General features: G+C 49.4%; 1 protein-coding gene across 1 annotated transcript in view; it reads left to right on the top strand.

Moving 5' to 3' along the window:
* Positions 1-20,936, top strand: part of LOC139402824 (E3 ubiquitin-protein ligase DTX4-like) — a 34,144-nt gene that overhangs the window by 1,401 nt on the left and 11,807 nt on the right. The window contains exons 2-3 of the mRNA XM_071146751.1: positions 170-384; positions 15,355-16,381. Coding sequence (XP_071002852.1) covers positions 170-384; positions 15,355-16,381 — 1,242 coding nt within the window. The remainder of the gene's footprint in view (positions 1-169; positions 385-15,354; positions 16,382-20,936) is intronic.

The following is a 20,936-nucleotide window of genomic DNA, read 5'->3' as shown; positions in this document are numbered from 1 at the left end:
ATCAGTGATGAGACATCGATCCTCGTTTCAATAAACAGCGATAGGCTACTTTGTAGCCAAATCCAAATGAACAAAGTCTAGCCTGGTTCCGGATGTAAACACAACGTCGCGCCTTCCTTTTTAAACCATGGTTGCTAACAGAGGAGTATTTTCTCACTTCTCTTTCCAGGGCCACCATGCTCCATGCGTCCGCTGTGGTCGTGTGGGAATGGCTCAACGAACACGGGCGGTGGCGGCCCTACAGCCCGACCGTCTCCCACCACATCGAGGCGGTGATACGAAGCGATCCCCGTGGTGGGAGCGTCGTGCTAGGCCAAGTCGACAACCGCCTCTCGCCCTACATCCTAGACCTGCAGTCGATGCACCAGTTCAGGCAGGACACAGGTAAGAAGACGAGAGCTGAGAGGTGGGAATGGCTGTTGTTGTTGTGGGGATGCCGATGTGGTGTTGTTACGCGCCTGGTGTTGTTTGAGTTGTTTTGAGTTGAGTTGTTTAAGGCACGTGGATGTATATAGGTGGAGAACTTTTGTCAAACAGCACAGTTTAAAATATATGGCAAATAGAAATCAAAACTGGATGGTTTTAAGAGAGAGACGGGAAACCACGTGTTTGATGTATTTGATACCATTCCACGTATTCTGCTCCAGTCATTACCACCAGCCAGTTCTCCCCAATTAAGGTCCCGCCAACCTCCTGTGATGTCCAGTGAGTGTCTCTGTGTCTCGGTCTGTCCAGAGTGGATATATTGTTGTAGACAAAAGTCCTATCAGAATTCTTACTTCTACATAGGCCTTTTTAAACATCTTAGGCTCAGTTGTCAGTCTGTTCTGGTTTTTACTTCACGTTACTGCACGACTGTGTTAAATTCCGTTCGTTTTGCATGTGGTTCAACTAATAGACTGCTTCACCACTGGGGTGGAGCTTAGAGCTCACAGCTTGGTTCCATTCCGTCATAGAATGAGAATTAAGAATGAATTACAATCAGTTCCATATTCCTAGGGCCTGACTGGGTCCCTGAGTTAAACCCTCCGCTTGCCTGTCAGACAGAATGGGGTGAAAGTGGGATGACCTACGACAGCTGTACCTCACAGAGCCTTGGCCTCTCTTACGAGAGAAATTCTTCCCCCGTAGTCCCCGAATCTAACGCACGCAGCTGCTGTGTGGGGACGGACACTGGGTGGGATAAGCAGAGGGAACGAGAGAGAAAGGGCACCCTATTTCCTACATAATGCGCTAGTTTTAGTCAAAAGTAGTGCACTACATAGGGAATGGGGTGCTCTTTGTGACAGATCCAGAGTGTAAGGGGAAAGCAGAGAGAATGTGATATTTCAAGGCTTAAACAGCAGAGAATCTGAGAATCCGCCTCCGGTAGCCCCCCCTCCTCCCCCTCCTCTATAGTCTCAGCCACACTGTCTCCTGTTAATTTCTTTAGTCTTGTCTTTAGTTTTGTCAATAGGCCAGATCTGTAGGGGCCAGCGGTGTCAGAGGCTCGGGACGTGGGAGAGGGAGATGGAAGGAGGGATAGAAAGAGAGGGAATCGGAGGGAGGTAATAGGGAAGCCCATCTATCTCTCTCTCTTTGTTGAAGTTGAGAGAACAGATGTTTGTTCCTCTATTGTGGCCTAGACATTCACGCAGGCGCGCACACACACACACACACACACACAGGGAAGAGTGTGGGAGAGAGTTGTAGGAGTAGAACTCGGGCGCATCGAGTCGGGAGACGGGGTAGAGGGCGTACCGGCAACTCTAAGTTCACCGAAGTGGAAGATGAAGACAAAAGAGAGGACGAGAAAGAAAGAGAGCAGTAACAACAGAAACATCTCTCTTTACCTTGTAGCTCCACTCTGCTATTTCACCACAGCTGATGATTGTATGACACTGTGACACCTCTCCCTCCCACATCCTCTCACAACGTTGGTGCTAGAGACAGACCGCATGAGAATACAGAAGCTCGCAGCTCACCGCTAGCCAAGCAGTTTCTAAACGAGCTTCGCGCCCCGTGGCGATGGTTTTAAGCCTCACCATGTTTCTCCTCTCTCCGTGTCCTGTCTTTTCCCACCACTGTGTGATGCAGTGTTTCTATGATGCCGTCAAAGACTCCCATTACTTTGTTGCTTCAACAACTTTTTTAGAAATATTATTAGACTTTAAATCCCCTTCCTGTAATTCCCCGTAGCTACTGGATGTGGAAACGCAGCTTCCCAACTGTTCACAGGGCTAATAGTCAATCAGGGAAGCCAGACTGAAGGGTTTCCAGCTGTCACTGACGGCTGAGGTTTCCCTTTTTCTAGAGGAGCCCTGTGGAAGATAAAACCCATCTAGCATTAGCGTCTCGCTGTCATTTCAGGGAGCCGTTAGCCTTCAGGCTAGCTGCCGTCAACCAACTCAACATCTAGCATTAGCGTCTGTCATTTCAGGGAGCCGTTAGCCTTCAGGCTAGCTGCCGTCAACCAACTCAACATCTAGCATTAGCGTCTGTCATTTCAGGGAGCCGTTAGCCTTCAGGCTAGCTGCCGTCAACCAACTCAACATCTAGCATTAGCGTCTGTCATTTCAGGGAGCCGTTAGCCTTCAGGCTAGCTGCCGTCAACCAACTCAACATCTAGTGTTAGCATCTGGCTGTCATTTCAGGGAGCCGTTAGCCTCCAGGCTAGCTGCCGTCAACCAACTCAACATCTAGCGTTAGCGTCTGGCTGTCATTTCAGGGAGCCATTAGCCTTCAGGCAAGCTGCTGTCAAACGCCGTTTGGGGAGTCTTTTCTCAAACATAGGCAAATATTTTTCTACCTGAAGTGGATGAATAGAAAGTAGATTCCCTTTGTAATTCTGAGATGCACTTGCCGACTGAGCCATTGCTGTTACCGTCTGTCAGACAACAGGCAGACTGTTGTGAAAGGACACACCCTTTTGACCACCGATTGAGTCACTGACTCCTTCTCTAACACATTGTCAATATGTCTTTCTCGCTCTTCTCTGTCTCTCCCTTCTCTGTCTCTCCCTTCTCTGTCTCTCCCTTCTCTGTCTCCCTTCTCTCTCTCCCTTCTCTGTCTCCCTTCTCTCTCTCCCTCCTCTGTCTCTCCCTCCTCTGTCTCTTTCCTCTCTCTTTTCTCTCTGACTCCTGTCTCTCTCCCTCCTCTCTCTCCTGTCTCTCTCCCTCCTCTCTCTCTCCTGTCCCCCCTTTTGTCTCTCTGGTCTCTCTCCATCCTGTCTCTCTCCCCCCTTTTGTCTCTCTGGTCTCTCTCCCTCCCCGTCTCTCTGGTCTCTCTCCCTCCCCCGTCTCTCTGGTCTCTCTCCCTCCCCCGTCTCTCTGGTCTCTCTCCCTCCCCCGTCTCTCTGGTCTCTCTCCCTCCTCTGTCTCTCCCTTCTGTCTGACTCCTCTGTCTCTCCCTCCTCTGTCTCTCCTGTCTCTCTTTTCTGTCTGACTCTCCTGTCTCTCCCTCCTGTCTCTCCCTTCTGTCTGACTCCTGTCTCTCTCCCTCCTCTGTCTCTCCCTCCTCTGTCTCCTCTCCCACGCCTGTCTCTCTCCCTCTCATAGACATAAAACCCAAACTCAAACGAATTGTCACATTGGTAAACACACCAACACAACCTTGTGGCATAGGGTGTTGTGGTGGGAGAGTTAGAGAATAATGGTTGAAATGACATGTTGGCTGATATAGTCCGAGACTGACAACAGGCAGCTAGACAGACAGACTGACAACAGGCAGCTAGACAGAGAGACTGACAACAGGCAGCTAGACAGAGAGACTGACAAATGGCAGCTAGACAGAGAGACTGACAACAGGCAGCTAGACAGAGAGACTGACAACAGGCAGCTAGACAGAGAGACTGACAACAGGCAGCTAGACAGAGAGACTGACAACAGGCAGCTAGACAGAGAGACTGACAACAGGCAGCTAGACAGAGAGGCTGACAACAGGCAGCTAGACAGAGAGGCTGACAACAGGCAGCTAGGCAGAGAAGATGACAACAGGTAGAGAGGCTGACAACACGCAGTGAGGCTGACAACAGGCAGCTAGTCAGAGAGGCTGACAACAGGCAGCTAGGCAGAGAAGATGACAACAGGTAGAGAGGCTGACAACAGGCAGCTAGGCAGAGTGGCTGACAACAGGCAGAGAGGCTGACAACAAGCAGAGAGGCTGACAACAGGCAGCTAGGCAGAGAAGCTGACAACAGGCAGCTAGGCAGAGAAGCTGACAACAGGTAGAGAGCCTGACAACAGGCAGCTAGGCAGAGAGGCTGACAACAGGCAGAGAGGCTGACAACAGGCAGCTAGGCAGAGAGGCTGACAACAGATAGATAGACAGAGAGGCTGACAACATGCAGATAGACAGAGAGGCTGACAACATGCAGATAGACAGAGAGGCTGACAAAATGCAGATAGACAGAGAGGCTGACAACATGCAGAGAGGCTGACAACAGATAGATAGACAGAGAGGCTGAGAACATGCAGATAGACAGAGAGGCTGAGAACATGCAGATAGACAGAGAGGCTGAGAACATGCAGATAGACAGAGAGGCTGACAACATGCAGATAGACAGAGAGGCTGACAACATGCAGATAGACAGAGAGGCTGACAGCATACAGATGGGCAGAGAGGCTGACAACAGGCAGATAGACAGAGAGGCTGACAACATACAGATAGGCAGAGAGGCTGACAACAGGCAGAGAGGCTGACAACAGGCAGAGAGGCTGACAACAGGCAGAGAGGCTGACAACAGGCAGAGAGGCTGACAACAGGCAGAGAGGCTGACAACAGGCAGATAGACAGAGAGGCTGACAACATACAGATAGGCAGAGAGGCTGACAACAGACAGAGAGGCTGACAACAGACAGAGAGGCTGACAACAGGCAGATAGACAGAGAGGCTGACAACATGCAGATAGACAGAGAGGCTGACAACAGGCAAATAGACATAGATAGACAGAGAGTGAATGATCGGCTAAACACACAGATGAGACCTACAGGGAGGCATAGGTGCTATGGATAGGAAAGCACAGAGGGGGGGCTGGGGGGGTCTGGTCTTAGAACACACACACACACACACACACACACTGGTCTTGGAAGAAGCAGCCAGCTGCCGTCTGAGGCTCGGAGGCCCTGTTGCTGCTCCAGCTGGTCCAGCCGAAGGGGACACGTTTCCCAGACACCCACAAAGCCTGGGGTCGGGGTGCAGGGGTCACGCGGTCACCCTAGGGGAGAAAGGGTGGAGGCAAACTAAACATAAGCCAAACCTGACAAGACAGGCCACTTCTAAGTAGAACCAGGCTGGACAAAGAGGCAGGGAGAAAGAGAGGAATAGCGAGGGGAGGAGAGAGAGAAGATATTGAGAGAGAGAGAAAGATGGGGAGAGGGAAGAGAGAGAAAGAGTGGAGGTGAAGTACAGATAGAGGGGGAATGGTGGAGAGAAGAGACTGGAGAGGGAGGAGGGGAGAGAGAGAGAGATGGAGGGGGGAGTAGAACAGTGAGGTTTCCCCCAGCCCAATAGGTTGTTGGAGGAGGAGAGAGAGAGAGAGAGAGAGAGAGAGATGGAGGGGGGGAGTAGAACAGAACAAATGTTTCCCCCAGCCCAATAGGTTGTTGGAGGAGAGAGAGAGAGATGGAAGGGGGAGTAGAACAGAACGTTCCCCCCAGTACAACTCAGTAGGTTGTTGTGCAACAGTCTGTGTCAGGTTACTTCAGGGCCCCAGGGCCTCCCAAGTGCCGTCAGTCACTGCGTGTTTCACAACGTAGGCCTTGGATTAGGAGCAGAGAGGACACACACACACACACACACACACACACACACACGGGGTCATGCATGAAGAGTGCACAGACACACATACATACACACATGCTCAAACGCTCTACACACACACACGCACCCATATGCAATGACGCACACACACTGGATTGTGTTTCATTCTATCTGATGGCTCTCGTGTTTGGGCTAAGAGGGTCGGAGGGCTACAAAGAGAAGGGAGTCCCGAGGGGCGCAGTGGTCTAAGACACGGCATCTCAGTGCAAGAGACGTCCAGGCTGCATCACATCTGGCTGTGATTGGGAGTCCCATAGGGCGGCGCACAATTGGCCCACATTGTCTGTGTTTGGCCGGGGTAGGCCGTCACTGTAAATAAGAATTTGTTCTTAACTAACTTGCCTAGTTAAATGAAGGTTAAATTAGATAGAATCAATCGATGTGAGTGGTGTTTTTGTGCTTCTAGGTTGTGCCGGCCATATTGTGAAGTCCTTTTTAACTGTTTTGGTAGTTTATAATCTCTCTCTCTCTCTCTCTCTCTCTCTCTCTCTCTCTATTTCTCTCTCTCTCTCTCTCTCTTTCTCTCTCTCTCTATTTCTCTCTCTATTTCTCTCTCTCTCTCTATTTCTCTCTCTCTCTCTTTATCTCAACTTAAGGGGCTTTATTGACATGGGAAACATATGTTTACATTGCCAAAGCAAGTGAAATAGATAATAAACAGAAGTGACATGAACAGTGAACATTACACTCACAGAGGTTCCAAAAGAATAAAGACATTTCAAATGTTATATTATGTCTATGTACAGTGTTGTAATGATGTGTAAATAGTTAAAGTCCAAAATAAATCAACATAAATATATCAGCAGGATGGAGAGAGGGAGAAAAGAGCCAGTATAGGAAGAGGGGAGGGGAGGAGAGGAAGATCATCTGAGGTCAGTCAGACTAGAACACAGAGAAATGAGGGACGAGGGAAAAGAGAGATGGAGAGAGGGGGAGGGGCATTAGAAACCACAGCTCTTATTTTAGAAGGGATCTAGCAGACACCTATATGTCTCTTCTTCCCCTTCCCCTGCTCTGTCTCTGTCTCTTCTTCCCCTTCCCCTGCTCTGTCTCTGTCTCTTCTTCCCCTTCCCCTGCTCTGTCTCTGCTTCCCCTTCCCCTGCTCTGTCTCTGTCTCTTCTTCCCCTTCCCCTGCTCTGTCTCTGCTTCCCCTTCCCCTGCTCTGTCTCTGTCTCTTCTTCCCCTTCCCCTGCTCTGTCTCTGCTTCCCCTTCCCCTGCTCTGTCTCTTCTTCCCCTTCCCCTGCTCTCTCTTCTTCTCCTTCCCCTGCTCTGTCTCTTCTTCCCCTTCCCCTGCTCTGTCTCTGCTTCTCGTTCTCCTTCCCCTGCTCTGTCTCTGCTTGTGACATCAGAGTGCTGCTACAGTGCAACTTAGATTCTGTTCCATTAGCGGCGTTTTCTCTCTGTTTTGAGAAAGCGACAGTCTGGCACAAGGCTGGCTTTCCCATTGACGCTAAAGGACAAAGGAAGGAGAGACGGGGCCTGGGGTCGGGCCGGGTCTGGTCTGTCAACCGAAAAGATTCTGTCGGAGTTAGTCAACATTTTCCTGCTCTCTTTTTCTCTCTTTCCTTTCGCAATTGTGTGTGTGTGTGTGTGTTGTTTCTGTCTGTGTGTGTGTGTGTGTTGTTTCTGTGTCTGCTTGTGTGTGTTGTTCCTGTGTGTGTTGTTTTGTGTGTGTGTGTGTTTGCTTCAGTGAGCAGAGCAGGAATTCACCTCTGAGTGAGGGGCAACAGGTAGTGGACCGCTTGACTGGCCAGGTTTGAGAATGGCTGGAAGGCATGTTTCTCACAGTCATGTAGTGACATGGAGACTGTCTCCCAGGTCCGTGAGAGAAATTCGACTCAATATGGCATGAGGGTCTGCTATACAAATTGATGGAAAGCAGTGTTGAGGGAGAAACATACAACATTATTAAATCCATGTACACAAACAACAAGTGTGCTGTTACAATTGGTCCAAAAAACACACACATTTCTTTCCACATTGCCGTGGGGTGAGACCGGGATGCAGCTTAAGCCCCACCATCTTCAACATATATATCAACGAATTGACAAGGGCACTAGAACAGTCTGCAGCACCCGGCCTCACCCTGCTAGAATCTGAAGTAGGACTAGGTGACATGGCCTGAAACTAATTTCTCAAGTCTTTTCAAACTTATGGGCTATTCACGATACACATCTCAATTTACAACAACAAATACATCTCTAAATAAGCTGTGTTCTACAATTAAAGGTCAAATACACTGCATTTAATCATCTCTAAATAAGCTGTGTTCTACAATTAAAGGTCAAATACACTGCATTTAATCATCTCTAAATAAGCTGTGTTCTACAATTAAAGGTCAAATACACTGCATTTAATCATCTCTAAATAAGCTGTGTTCTACAATTAAAGGTCAAATACACTGCATTTAATCAAATTAATTCACACACTAAATTCTGCGATACAGGCATTTGGAATATTGAGCAAAAACATACATTCAAATTAATCAAATTAATTTGATATATCGCCCAGCCCTAATCTGAAGTCAAATGTCTACTGTTTGCTGATGATCTAGTGCTTCTGTCCCCAACCAAGGAGGGCCTACAGCAGCACTGAGATCATCTCCACAGATTCAGATTCTGTCTGGTTGACCTGGGCCCTGACAGTAAATCTCAGTAAGACAAAAATAATGGTGTTCCAAAAAAGGTTGTGAGGTCTGGGTTCCGGTCTGAGTTCCGCTCACCAACCAAAATTTCACAAAATGGGACAAACACCAAATTGAGACTCTGCGTGCAGAATTCTGCAATCAGCAGTGTACAATGTAAACCACGAAATAATGCATGAAGAGCAGAATTAAGCCGATACCCACTAATGACCAACATCCAGAGAAGAGACATTCTACAACCACCTAAAAGGAAGCGATTCCCAAACCTTCCATAACAAAGCTCTTCTCTAAGCCAGTTGTTCCCAAACATTTTATAGTCCCGTACCCCTTCAAACATTTAACCTCCAGCCGCGTACCCCCTCTAGCACTAGGGTCAGCACACTCTCAAATGTTGTTTTTTGCCATCATTGTAAGCCTGCCACACACACACTATATGATACACTCATTCTTATGTTTAATAAATGTGAGTTGTCACAACCCGGCTCGTGGGAAGTGACAAAGAGCTCTTATAGGACCAGGCCACAAATAATAATAATCATTTTTCTCTTTCTTTAGCCATCTTACATATAAAACCTTATTTGTTCATCAAAAATGGTGAATAACTCACCACAGTGTTCAGCGGTCGACGTCACCGGCTTTCTAGCCATCGCCACTTCATTTCTCATCTTTCCATTTGTTTTGTCTTGTTCAATACACACCTGGTTTTCATTCCCTAATCAACCTACATGTATTTAGTCCTCTGTTCCCCTCCATGTCTTTGTGTGTAATTGTTATGTGGATTTTGTCAGGCGCTATACTTTTCCTGTGTTCCGTGTGTTTGGCACGTTATTGTTCTTATGTGCTGTCATTTTGGACCGGAATTAAAGTGCGCCTCCCGTACACACCCCTGACAACAGGTTAATGAAGGGTCTGCTTGAAAGGATGCACATCACTCTGTAATGTAGGGTTGTATTGGAGAGAGTCTCAGTATCTGTTGCTTTTATACGTCTAGCTACTCGAAAGTCGTCTTTATTCTCACTCCAAAAACTCCTGTGGCTTATTTTTCAAATGGTCATGTTTTGTTTCTAAATGCCTGCTCAAAGGGGAAGGTTTCCCGTGAGAGAGTAACAGTTAATGTGATTGGATGTTAATTATTTGACTAGGCTACCTGTATTTGACATTGTGTTGTTATTTCACTGAACCCAAATGTATAGCTCCGTTAGAAAATATAAATGTACTGTTTGAATTGTCTTTTTTTTAAAATGTGAATCACATTTTTATTTGGCGTACCCCCGATGGCATTGCGCGTACCCCTGATGGCATTGCGCGTACCCCCGATGGCATTGCGCGTACCCCCGATGGCATTGCGCGTACACCCGATGGCATTGCGCGTACACCCAGTTTAGGAATACCTGCCCTAAGCAGGCTGGTCCTGGGGCTTTGTTCACAAACAGACCCCACAGAGACACAGGACAGCAACACAATTAGACCCAAACAAATCATGAGAAAACAAAAAGATAATTACTTGACACATTGGAAAGAATCAACAAAAAAACAGAGCAAACTAGAATGCTATTTGGCCCTAAACAGAGAGTACACAGCGGCAGAATACCTGACCACTGTGACTGACCCAAAATTAAGGAAAGCTTTGACTATGTACAGATTCAGTGAGCATAGCCTTGCTATTGAGAAAGGCCGCCGTAGGCAGACATGGCTCTCAAGCGAAGACAAGCTATGTGCACACTGCCCACAAAATGAGGGCGAAACTGAGCTGCACTTCCTAACCTCCTGCCAAATGTATGACCATATTAGAGACATATATTTCCCTTAGATTACACAAACTCCCATATATATTGGGTGAAATACCAGCAAGATGTGTGACATGTTGCCACAAGAAAAGGGCAACCAGTGAAGAACACCAATGTAAATACAACCCACATGTATGTTTATCTATCTTCCCCTTTGCACTTTAACTATTTGCATATTGTTACAACACTGTAACAACACTGTATATAGACATAATATGACATTTTAAATGCTTGTCCGTGTAATGTTTACTGTTCATGATCTATTTCACTTGCTTTTTAGAGAGAGAGAGAGAGAGACCCCTGAGACAGGTGGATAGACTGTCCATCTGGAACCTATTGTTCCCCTCTGCTTCACCCCTCCTGTCAACACACACACTCCGGTTCTCACACACACACTAACTGACCAGTACAGACTGTTGATTGAGTAACGGTGGGAGGAAGAGGAACAGCCATCTGTTGAAAGAGTAACGGTGGGAGGAAGAGGAACAGCCATCTGTTGAAAGAGTAATGTTGGGCGGAAGAGGCCAACCACAGTGACGTTGTCTGATCAACAGTTTCCATATCACCCTCATGGGAAAGCGACTTCCTCATAAATCAGGTGTTTTATTCCAATAGGATCTTACTGTACTCCTCTGTCTCATCTGCCATTCAGTCAGTTTACCACGTCCACCATGTAGTAGTTGAAGAGCAGGTTAATGAACAGCCATGGTCATTATCACCAGCGAGCTTCCCCTACCTCTAGGAGACTCATCAGAGACACCTCTCCTCCTCTACCCCTAGGAGGCTCATCAGAGACACCTCTCCTCCCCTACCCCTAGGGGACTCACCAGAGACACCTCTCCTCCCCTACCCCTAGGAGACTCATCAGAGACACCTCTCCTCCCCTTCCCCTACCTCAAGGAGACTCATCAGAGACACCTCTCCTCCCCTACCCCTAGGGGACTCATCAGAGACACCTCTCCTCCCCTACCCCTAGGGGACTCATCAGAGACACCTCTCCTCCCCTACCCCTAGGGGACTCACCAGAGACACCTCTCCTCCCCTACCCCTAGGGGACTCACCAGAGACACCTCTCCTCCCCTACCCCTAGGGGACTCATCAGAGACACCTATCCTCCCCTAACCCTAGGGGACTCACCAGAGACACCTCTCCTCCCCTACCCCTAGGGGACTCATCAGAGACACCTCTCCTCCCCTACCCCTAGGGGACTCATCAGAGACACCTCTCCTCCCCTAACCCTAGGGGACTCACCAGAGACACCTCTCCTCCCCTACCCCTAGGGGACTCATCAGAGACACCTCTCCTCCCCTACCCCTAGGGGACTCATCAGAGACACCTCTCCTCCCCTACCCCTAGGGGACTCATCAGAGACAGCTCTCTTCCCCTACCCCTAGGGGACTCATCAGAGACACCTCTCCTCCCCTACCCCTAGGGGACTCATCAGAGACACCTCTCCTCCCCTACCCCTAGGGGACTCATCAGAGACACCTCTCCTCCCCTACCCCTAGGGGACTCATCAGAGACACCTCTCCTCCTCTACCCCTAGGAGACTCATCAGAGACACCTCTCCTCCCCTACCCCTAGGGGACTCATCAGAGACAGCTCTCTTCCCCTACCCCTAGGGGACTCATCAGAGACCCCTAGGGGACTCATCAGAGACACCTCTCCTCCCCTACCCCTAGGGGACTCATCAGAGACACCTCTCCTCCCTTTCCCCTACCCCTAGGAGACTCATCAGAGACACCTCTCCTCCCCTACCCCTAGGAGACTCATCAGAGACACCTCTCCTCCTCTACCCCTAGGAGACTCATCAGAGACACCTCTCCTTCTCTACCCCTAGGGGACTCATCAGAGACACCTCTCCTCCCCTTCCCCTACCCCTAGGGGACTCATCAGAGACACCTCTCCTCCCCTACCCCTAGGAGACTCATCAGAGACAGCTCCCCTCCCCTACCACCCCTAGGAGACTCATCAGAGACAGGCTCCAGATTACAATACTAACACCTGGGATTATAGTTAACTAGGTGTTGAAGAGGTGGAGATGGGTGTAATGTGTATATTGATGTTGTATATACAGGACACCTTTGTAAAAGAGGCCGAGGTCTCAGTGTGTCTTCCCTGTAAATAAAAAGACAGAAGGGAAAACAAACAGAACGAGTTGGGAGGGTTTTACGATCCACTGTTAAAATGAGTCCATATTCCTTTGGGAACTTTGGGTAACCTGAGCCTAGTGGATGTGGAGGGTAACGTAATCTGTGGCGACATGTTCTCAGAACCGGTTCTCAACAAGGAACCTTTGTGGAACTAGAAGGCTCAGGGGGCGAGCTGGAACAGTCCCTCAGTAGTGATGGAGGCTGCTGAGGGGAGGACGGCTCATAATAATGTCCAGAACGGAGCAAACGGAATGGCATCAAACACCTGGAAACCATGGAAACCATGTGTTAGATGTATTTGATACCATTCCACTGATTCTGTTCCAGTCATTACCACGAGTCTGTCCTCCCCAATTAAGGTGCAACCAGCCTCCTGTGCTCAGTAGGTGGTACCCCAGCTGACCACTGTTTTACCTTCACAGCAACCTGTTATTAAGTCACCTTCAACCCCCTGTAGACACACACACACACCTGACTTGCTCACCCACCCACCCAAACCAAAACACACACACACACACCTGACATTCCATGAGCCACTATACCCCCACTCACTCACTCAAACACACACACACACCCCCAACAGCCCCCTCAGCCTGCCCTCTCCCCAGTGGCCTTGGTGAAAGACAGTGAAGGGGTCAGAGAGGTGGATATTATCCCTCAGATCAAAGGAGAACAGTGTTTTCCTTCCCTTCAAAGAGAGGAGCGTCCGCAGACACACTGACAGGGTGGATAGTTGTTCTCCCTCTGGCTGCACCCCTGTGATGAGCCTCGGCCCTGTTCATCCGGGCACACCCGTTCAGGTAGTCCCTCCCTGTTTCAGTCCCTTATCGTCCGGTTGGTGCCTAATGAACACAGCCCTCTCTGTCTTCAGTAGAGACTATAGAAGGTGATTGAAGGACATTGACGTGGCCGGGGTCTATCACAGGACGGAAACTCGAGGGAGGGGGGGGGGGGCACGGCTGTCTTGTCTCGGCACCATAATCCATTCAGCTAATCAGAACCATTGATTGTGTCGACGGCGATGCTATTCTCTGTCTTTTCTTACGTGCACGTTGTGAACGGCGCTGTGCAAACGGTAGCGAGAGTGAAATATTAAGACGAGGGGCCCGGAGTTTATTCTTCTGGCCAGGAAAGAGGTGGGCTGAAGTACGACCTCTATGTTTCTCTTCAAAGGTCATCCACCACTAGAGGTTTCTATCAGAATCCAGTCCACCCGTGACTGTCCTCATCCCAGCTAGTGGTTTGTCTTTGTGAGAGCTGGCCTTTGTTTCTGTGGAACTGAAAGAGGCCTGTTTCCTCTACAGTCTACTGAATCTCACATGCTGCTCCTGGGGTCAAGTGCTCATTTCTCTTTTAGAACCATTGTATCGTTTTATAGAGTGAAGAAGACCTCCCGGCTCAGCCTTTAGTCCCCCCCCCCCCCCCCCCATACACACACACACACACACACACACACACTTTTTCTCTCTTTCTCCCTCACTTTCTCTCTCAATCCAATTCAAAGGGTCTCTCTCCCTCTCTCTCTCTCTCTCTCTCTCTCTCTCTCTCTCTCTCTCTCCCCCTCTCAATTCAATTCAAAGGGTCTCTCTCTCAATGCAATGGGTCTCTCTCTCTCGTTCAATTCAAAGGGTCTCTCTCTCTCTCAATTCAAAGGGTCTCTCTCTCTCACACACACAATACCCTTGACTGTGTGCCTCTAACAAACATCGCTAGGCCTGCTGCATTCAGGCACCTCTTTTGATGTCTGTGTGTCCCAGTCTGTCTCGGCCAGGCCTCAGTGTGGGTCCCTCTTCTCTCTACCTTGGCATTGGCTGAATGGTCGTGCCACACGTTGCCCCTGGTTACCAAGCTCGTCTCTGATTGGACGGTTCTTGATCCTCCTCGGTTTGGCACCGATGTGTGCTGCCATACTAGGCCTGCTGGTTTGGTTGATTTTAAACCCATTAAACATCTCTATGGTTATCACTATCGATTCATCATGAATCAATATGCATTTCAAATGGAATTTTGACAACTATTCGCTTCCCTAAACAACTGTATTACTGTTGGTCATTAAGAGTGTCTTTGTAGCTGTTTGGCTGACTGCATTTGGAAATACTTTCATTTGAGTTCAGGTCATTTGAGTTGGGGTTGAGTTCATGTCATTTGAGTTAGATGAGTTCAGGTCATTTGAGTTGAGGTTGAGTTCAGGTCATTTGAGTTGGGGTTGAGTTCATGTCATTTGAGTTAGATGAGTTCAGGTCATTTGAGTTGGGGTTGAGTTCAGGTCATTTGAGTTGGGGTTGAGTTCATGTCATTTGAGTTGGGGTTGAGTTCAGGTCATTTGAGTTCAGGTCATTTGAGTTGGGGTTGAGTTCATGTCATTTGAGTTGGGGTTGAGTTCATGTCATTTGAGTTGGGGTTGAGTTCAGGTCATTTGAGTTGGGGTTGAGTTCAGGTCATTTGAGTTGGGGTTGAGTTCAGGTCATTTGAGTTAGATGAGTTCAGGTCATTTGAGTTAGATGAGTTCAGGTCATTTGAGTTAGATGAGTTCAGGTCATTTGAGTTAGATGAGTTCAGGTCATTTGAGTTGGGGATGAGTTCAGGTCATTTGAGTTAGATGAGTTCAGGTCAAAGGATGTGTGAATGTGTGTAAGAGCTCATATTAACTTTCACTTCTGTGGGGAGAATCTAGCTTGTCAATTAAAACCATACGAAAGTGTTCCCACATGCATTTCTGTTCCTGTTTCAACCTCTCCACACTGAAACGACAATGTTAGTACCATTTCCTACTCTTTTCATGATCTAGTCATGCATTCCTGGTTCCTCTCAAGGTTTCTTCCATCCAGGGCCTTCGTCCTGTCCACCGTGCTTCTGCTTGCTCTTCAGTGTCTAGACTAGTTTACTGTGAAGCCCTTTGTGACAACTGCCATTGGAAAAATACATTTGATTGATTGATAGTCGTACTAACCCCAGCATCTCCCCCTGCAGGTATGATCCGGCCGGTGCGCCGTAGCTTCTACGATCCCACGTCGGCGCCGGGCCAGGGTTGGCTGTGGGAGTGGGAGAACGACACGGGCTCCTGGACCCAGTACGACATGGAGGTCGGCATCGCCATCCAGACGGCCCGGGACCGCCAACAGCCCTGGCTGGACCTGGCGCCGCTGGGATTCTGCTACCTGGTGGACCTGCAGGGCATGACCCAGATCAACAGGCAGACCCAGAGACAACGCAGGATACAGCGGAGGTCCGACGTGGCCTACCCACTAGTGTCAGGACCGGTACCCAGGAACGGAGGTGGAGGATCGGGTCCAACGGGAGCGTTACTGGGTGTTGGGGTATCGGGCGTCAACGGGCGCGCTGTGTACCCAAGCGGCGGGCTGGCGACCATGCAGTCCCTCGCCGGGCAGCCGTGCTCCTGCCAGCAGTGCATGCTGGTCTTTAGTGTGAAGCAGAGCACAGTGAGGTCATCGACGCACAAGTTGGGCCACCGGCCGAGTAAACCTCAGAGTAAACCACCCAGCCCCAAATCTGCCACCCTGGGGCGGGGCCAACTCAGGAGCTCCCCCGCTAGATCTGCCTACTCCAAAACCTTACCTCACGGACTCTCCATATCCCGGAACCAGTCCTCACCGCGACGGAATGCTGCCCTCTTCGCACGCTCCCTCTCCCTCCTCAGCGCCCAAACAGGCACCCTCTCCATCTCCAACCGACCCCCTCCTCCCTCCCTCCCGCCCCCTCAGCCGCCCTCTTCCAATCAGGGCCGCCGTCCGTCCGTGCCGCCCCCCTCTCCCTCCTCCACGAGTCAACCGGTGCCCACCGCCACGCTCGTCACCCCGGCGACCGCCGTGACGTCTCCGCCCTCTCCCGTGCCGTCCCCGTCGCCGCGGCCCATGGCTCCCCAGCGCTCGGCGACGTGCTCTGCCCCCCTGCCCCAGCGGTCCAGTCTGGCTGGGCTCAGCCGGCCCGCCCTGCAACGCATAGCCATGGCCCAGTCACGAGCCCTCATTGCCTCTGGGTGAGTGACACACATACACACAATAACATACACTCACAAACACACACACACTGATGTAACTGATACACACAAACACTCAGTGGTTGCCACGGTGAGTGAGATGGTTTTGGTTGAGTTGTTGTTATGACTGAATGATTCTGGATGATCTCATCTGGTTCTACTTGGTCTTCCATTATGGAAACACTGTGTTGTTGAGATGGCTACATTCTTCTCCTCTTTGGATGTGAGTCTTTACGGGTCAGTGGATGTGGGACTGTGTCTACTTGTGAGAGGGAGGACGCATCTAACTCTCCCAGCAGCCCCTCTGACAGATGAAAATCTGGGGTCCAGAAAGAAAGGAGCGGTTGTGGAGGAATGAGGGGATGGAGGGAGGGGGGGAATGAGGGGATGGAATGGGGGAATGAGGGGATGGAATGAGGGGAGGGGAGGAATGAGGGGATGGAGGGAGGGGAGGAATGAGGGGATGGAGGGAGGGGAGGAATGAGGGGATGGAGGGAGGGATGGAATGAGGGAATGAGGGGATGGAGGGAGGGGAGGAATGAGGGGATGGAGGGAGGGGAGGAATGAGGGGATGGAGGGAGGGGAGGAGGCCTCCCACCGTCACTCTCTTCCCCCTCTACCCTGCACTCGCCCACCCCCTCCGACTCTTCCTTCGCTCTGTCTCTCTCTCTCTCTTTGGGTTTCCCAGGACTCCTGTGTTCTGGGGGCCCATCCCGGGCTCTATTGTGTGCGCCCAAGCGTTTCCACGGCAACCTTTGTGGCTGCATTGAGGCCTAGTCGGCATTCGCAACACAATGCCCGCCTCTGCAGTGGCCAGCCCGGAACAACAGGGTCTGGGCTGGGGGAGCAGTGAGGCAGGTAGGGGGGTTGTTTTTGGGGAGTAGAAGGTTAGGGGCGGAGGAGGGGAGGTCGAGGGATATATGCATGGGGGTGAAGGGATTTCTGGATAGTAGGGAGTGCGGGGGTAGAAGGAAGACAAAAGCAGAAGCCACAGTCATCATTGTAATGCTCCGTCTCGGTCTGTCTTGAGGCTTTTGTCAAGGAGGATCTTGGGGGGTTGGGGAGCAAGAGAGACCTACATTTAGGGAGTTTGGGGGGGTAGACATAGCCAGCTAGACACAGACACTGTCAGAGGGAAGGAGGGGAGGGACGGACAAAGGAACAACTCAGCAACTAGCAGAGATTGATCACAATCAGGCCACAGCCGGAGGGAGGGAGGGAGGGAGGGAGGGAGGGAGGGAGGGAGGGAGGGAGGGAGGGAGCAAACCTAGATTGTTGATTGTAATATGCAGAGCAGTGTTACGTTGTCAGTCAGTTGTCGCACACACACGGAGTTGTGAAATTGTTTCAAACCAAGGGGGACACACACACAGAGAAAGTCAATATTGACGCCCTCACAAAGCTGCAGGAATGTGTCTCTCTTTCTTCTAGTGGGGGAGTGTGAGAAAGAGACGACAGAGTGAAAACAGAAAGGGGGAGGAAGGGTTTCAGAGGGCTGAGAAAAGAGGAGCGAGAGGGAGACAGTATGGTAACACCATTACACTGTATATAGACATAATGACATGTTAAATGTCTCTATTATTTGGGAAGTTGTGTGAGTAATATTTACTCCTCACTTTTGTTTATTTCACTTTTGTTTATCATTTCACTTGCTTTGGCGATGTAAACTGTTTCCCATGCCAATAAAACCCTTAAATAGAATTGAATTTAATTGAAGAGAGAGAGAGAGAGAGAGAGCAAGGTTAATAGAATCTCTGGAAACCGAGCCAAAAGTAAAAAAATGGCAACAGGTACAGTATTTTGTAACGCAACAGGGTTATGTTGCATTGACTGTGTCTGGCCAATAGGGGAGCTCTCTGCCACTTTAATAGTCCACCAATCTACTGCTTTGTCTGGCTGTGATGCCGTTTTCATACAGCATATTGGTTAGCAATTTTCAAATGTACCAAAGTTATGGAATAACAAACTGGTGTTTTAAGTGTGTGTGTGTACTTACACACGAGAGTATGAGAATGCTTGGGAGTTTGAATGATTTAGCCTTGGGAGCAACAATCTTCATGACCATCTGGGGACACAGGGAGGAGAGGAGGGGGAGGAGAGGAAGAGAGATAACAAAGAAGGGGAGGAGTGTGTGATGGAGTGGGGGTTAGGGTCACTAGGGGTCAAGAGGCTCTCCCACCCCACCCTCCTCTCTCTTCTCCCACACCCAACCCTCCTCTCCCCCACCCTCCTCTCTTTCTTCTCCCCACCCGCCTCTCCCCCACCCTCCTCTCCCTCTTCTCCCCCACCCTCCTCTCCCCCAGCCACCCTCCTTTCTCCTCTCCCCCACCCCACCCTCCTCTCCCCCACCCCACCCTCCTCTCCTCCACCACCCTCCCCAGTCTCACTGTCTGTCTGCCCCTCTCCCACTAAGACACTAGATACACAAACAAACAACCCCAAAGAGAAATAAACTGTGCACTGCAATGTCCACATTCCATTGTCTTCCTAAGCTAACTAGTAAAGTATGTACACTGAGTGCACTAGGTTGACTAGTACAGTAGTCTTAGTAGATCTAGGATCAGCCTTCCTAATCCTAACCTTAACCAAACTGATCTTAGATCAGGATTCAGGAGAAACTGCATCCTATTCAGAAGCAGGAAGTGTGATTATCTAGGAACCAGAGTTTCTCACCCGGCTGAGATGCAGAGATGCTAATTCAAGTCTATAATAATGTCATTATTAACTAATTAGCACAGGAGGTGTGAGAGTGAGTGAGTGAGGGAGAGTGAGAGAGGGAGAGAGAGAGAGATGGTAGGATATAAAGAAGGGAGAGGAATATACAGATAAAACAACAGACTCAGAGGGGAAGGGCCTTGGAAAAAGTAAGACCTCATCTGACCCTGAGAAAAGAGGAACAGATGAATGGAAGAGAAAGAAACAAATAGAGATCTGGGTGAAGGACGTCGATGAAGAGGAGCGTGGGAAAGACATTCAGTTCATTTGTTTCATCTGCATTCTGGATAATGGGCTCCATGTAGTAAAGGCCCAATGCAGATGTTTTTATCTCAATATCAAATCATTACTGGCTAACAATTAGGTACCTGACTGCGATGGTTTTCAATTCAAATGGTCAAAAAGAAACAAAAATAGCTTCTTAGCAAAGAGTCATTTCTCAAACAAGAATTCTGCTCGGGCTGTCTGGGAGGGGTCTGAGTGGGGAGGGGACAACTGAAAACAAGTTATTATTGGCAGAGAGGTTTGGAACTCTCTTTCTTATTGGTCTGTTAACTAATTTCCCGCCTGGTGATGTCACCAGGGAGGCCAAAACTCCATCCCCCGCAAAACAGCTCTTACACTAAAAGGACATTATCATCACTTTCACAATCTCTCAGTATTATTCCAACCTCGAAGCGTGGAAATATACACTGAGTGTACAAAACATTAAGGACAACTTCCTGATATGGAGTCGCACCCCCCCCCCCCCCTTGCCCCCAGAACAGCCTCAACTCGTCAGGCATGGACTCTGCAAGGGTGTCAAAAGCGTTCCACAGGGATGCTGGCCCATGTTGACTTCAATGCTTCCCACAGTTGTGTTAAGTTGGCTGAATGTCCTTTGGGTGGTGGACCATTCATGACACGCATGGGAAACTGTTGAGCGTGAAAAACCCAGCAACGTTGCAGTTCTTGACACAAACTGGTGCACCAACAATACCCCGTTCAAAGGCACTAAAATATTTTGTCTTGCCTCTTCACCCTCTGAATGGTACACATACACAATCCATGTCTCAATTCTCTCAAGACTTAAAAATCCTTTTTTAACCTGACTCCTCCCCTTCATCTATGCTGATTTGAAGTGGATGTAACATGTGACATCAATAAGGAATCACAGCTTTCATCTGGATTCACCTTATCAGTCTGTCATTAAAAGAACAGGTGTACTCAATGTTTTGTACACTCGGTGTATATAAAGAAATATGGAAATCACGTTTTTGACTGCACTGAGCCTTTAAGGTCAAATGTGTTAGTGCCTATGTACTATAGGTGAAGCAGGCCATGTGTTAGTGCCTATGTACTGTAGGTGAAGCAGGCCATGTGGTAGTGCCTATGTACTGTAGGTGAAGCAGGCCATGTGGTAGTGCCTATGTACTGTAGGTGAAGCAGGCCATGTGTTAGTGCCTATGTACTGTAGGTGAAGCAGGCCATGTGTTAGTGCCTATGTACAGTAGGTAAAGCAGGCCATGTGTTAGTGCCTATGTACTGTAGGTGAAGCAGGCCATGTGTTAGTGCCTATGTACTGTAGGTGAAGCAGGCCATGTGTTAGTGCCTATGTACTGTAGGTGAAGCAGGCCGTGTGTTAGTGCCTATGTACTATAGGTGACACACAAGTGGCTCAGGTAGTGCAGCTCATCCAGGATGGCACATCAATGCGAGATGTGGCAAGAAGGTTTGCTGTGTCTGTCAGCGTAGTGTCCAGAGCATGGAGGCGCTACCAGGAGACAGGCCAGTACATCAGGAGATGTTGTGGAGGCCGTAGGGGGGCAACAACCGCTACCTCCGCCTTTGTGCAAGGAGG

This window comes from Oncorhynchus clarkii, unplaced genomic scaffold (genome assembly GCF_045791955.1).
Source record: "Oncorhynchus clarkii lewisi isolate Uvic-CL-2024 unplaced genomic scaffold, UVic_Ocla_1.0 unplaced_contig_2101_pilon_pilon, whole genome shotgun sequence".
NCBI classification, from domain to species: domain Eukaryota; kingdom Metazoa; phylum Chordata; class Actinopteri; order Salmoniformes; family Salmonidae; genus Oncorhynchus; species Oncorhynchus clarkii.
The sequence above is the reverse complement of the archived record's forward strand: the minus strand, read 5'-3'. Positions and strand labels throughout refer to the sequence as shown.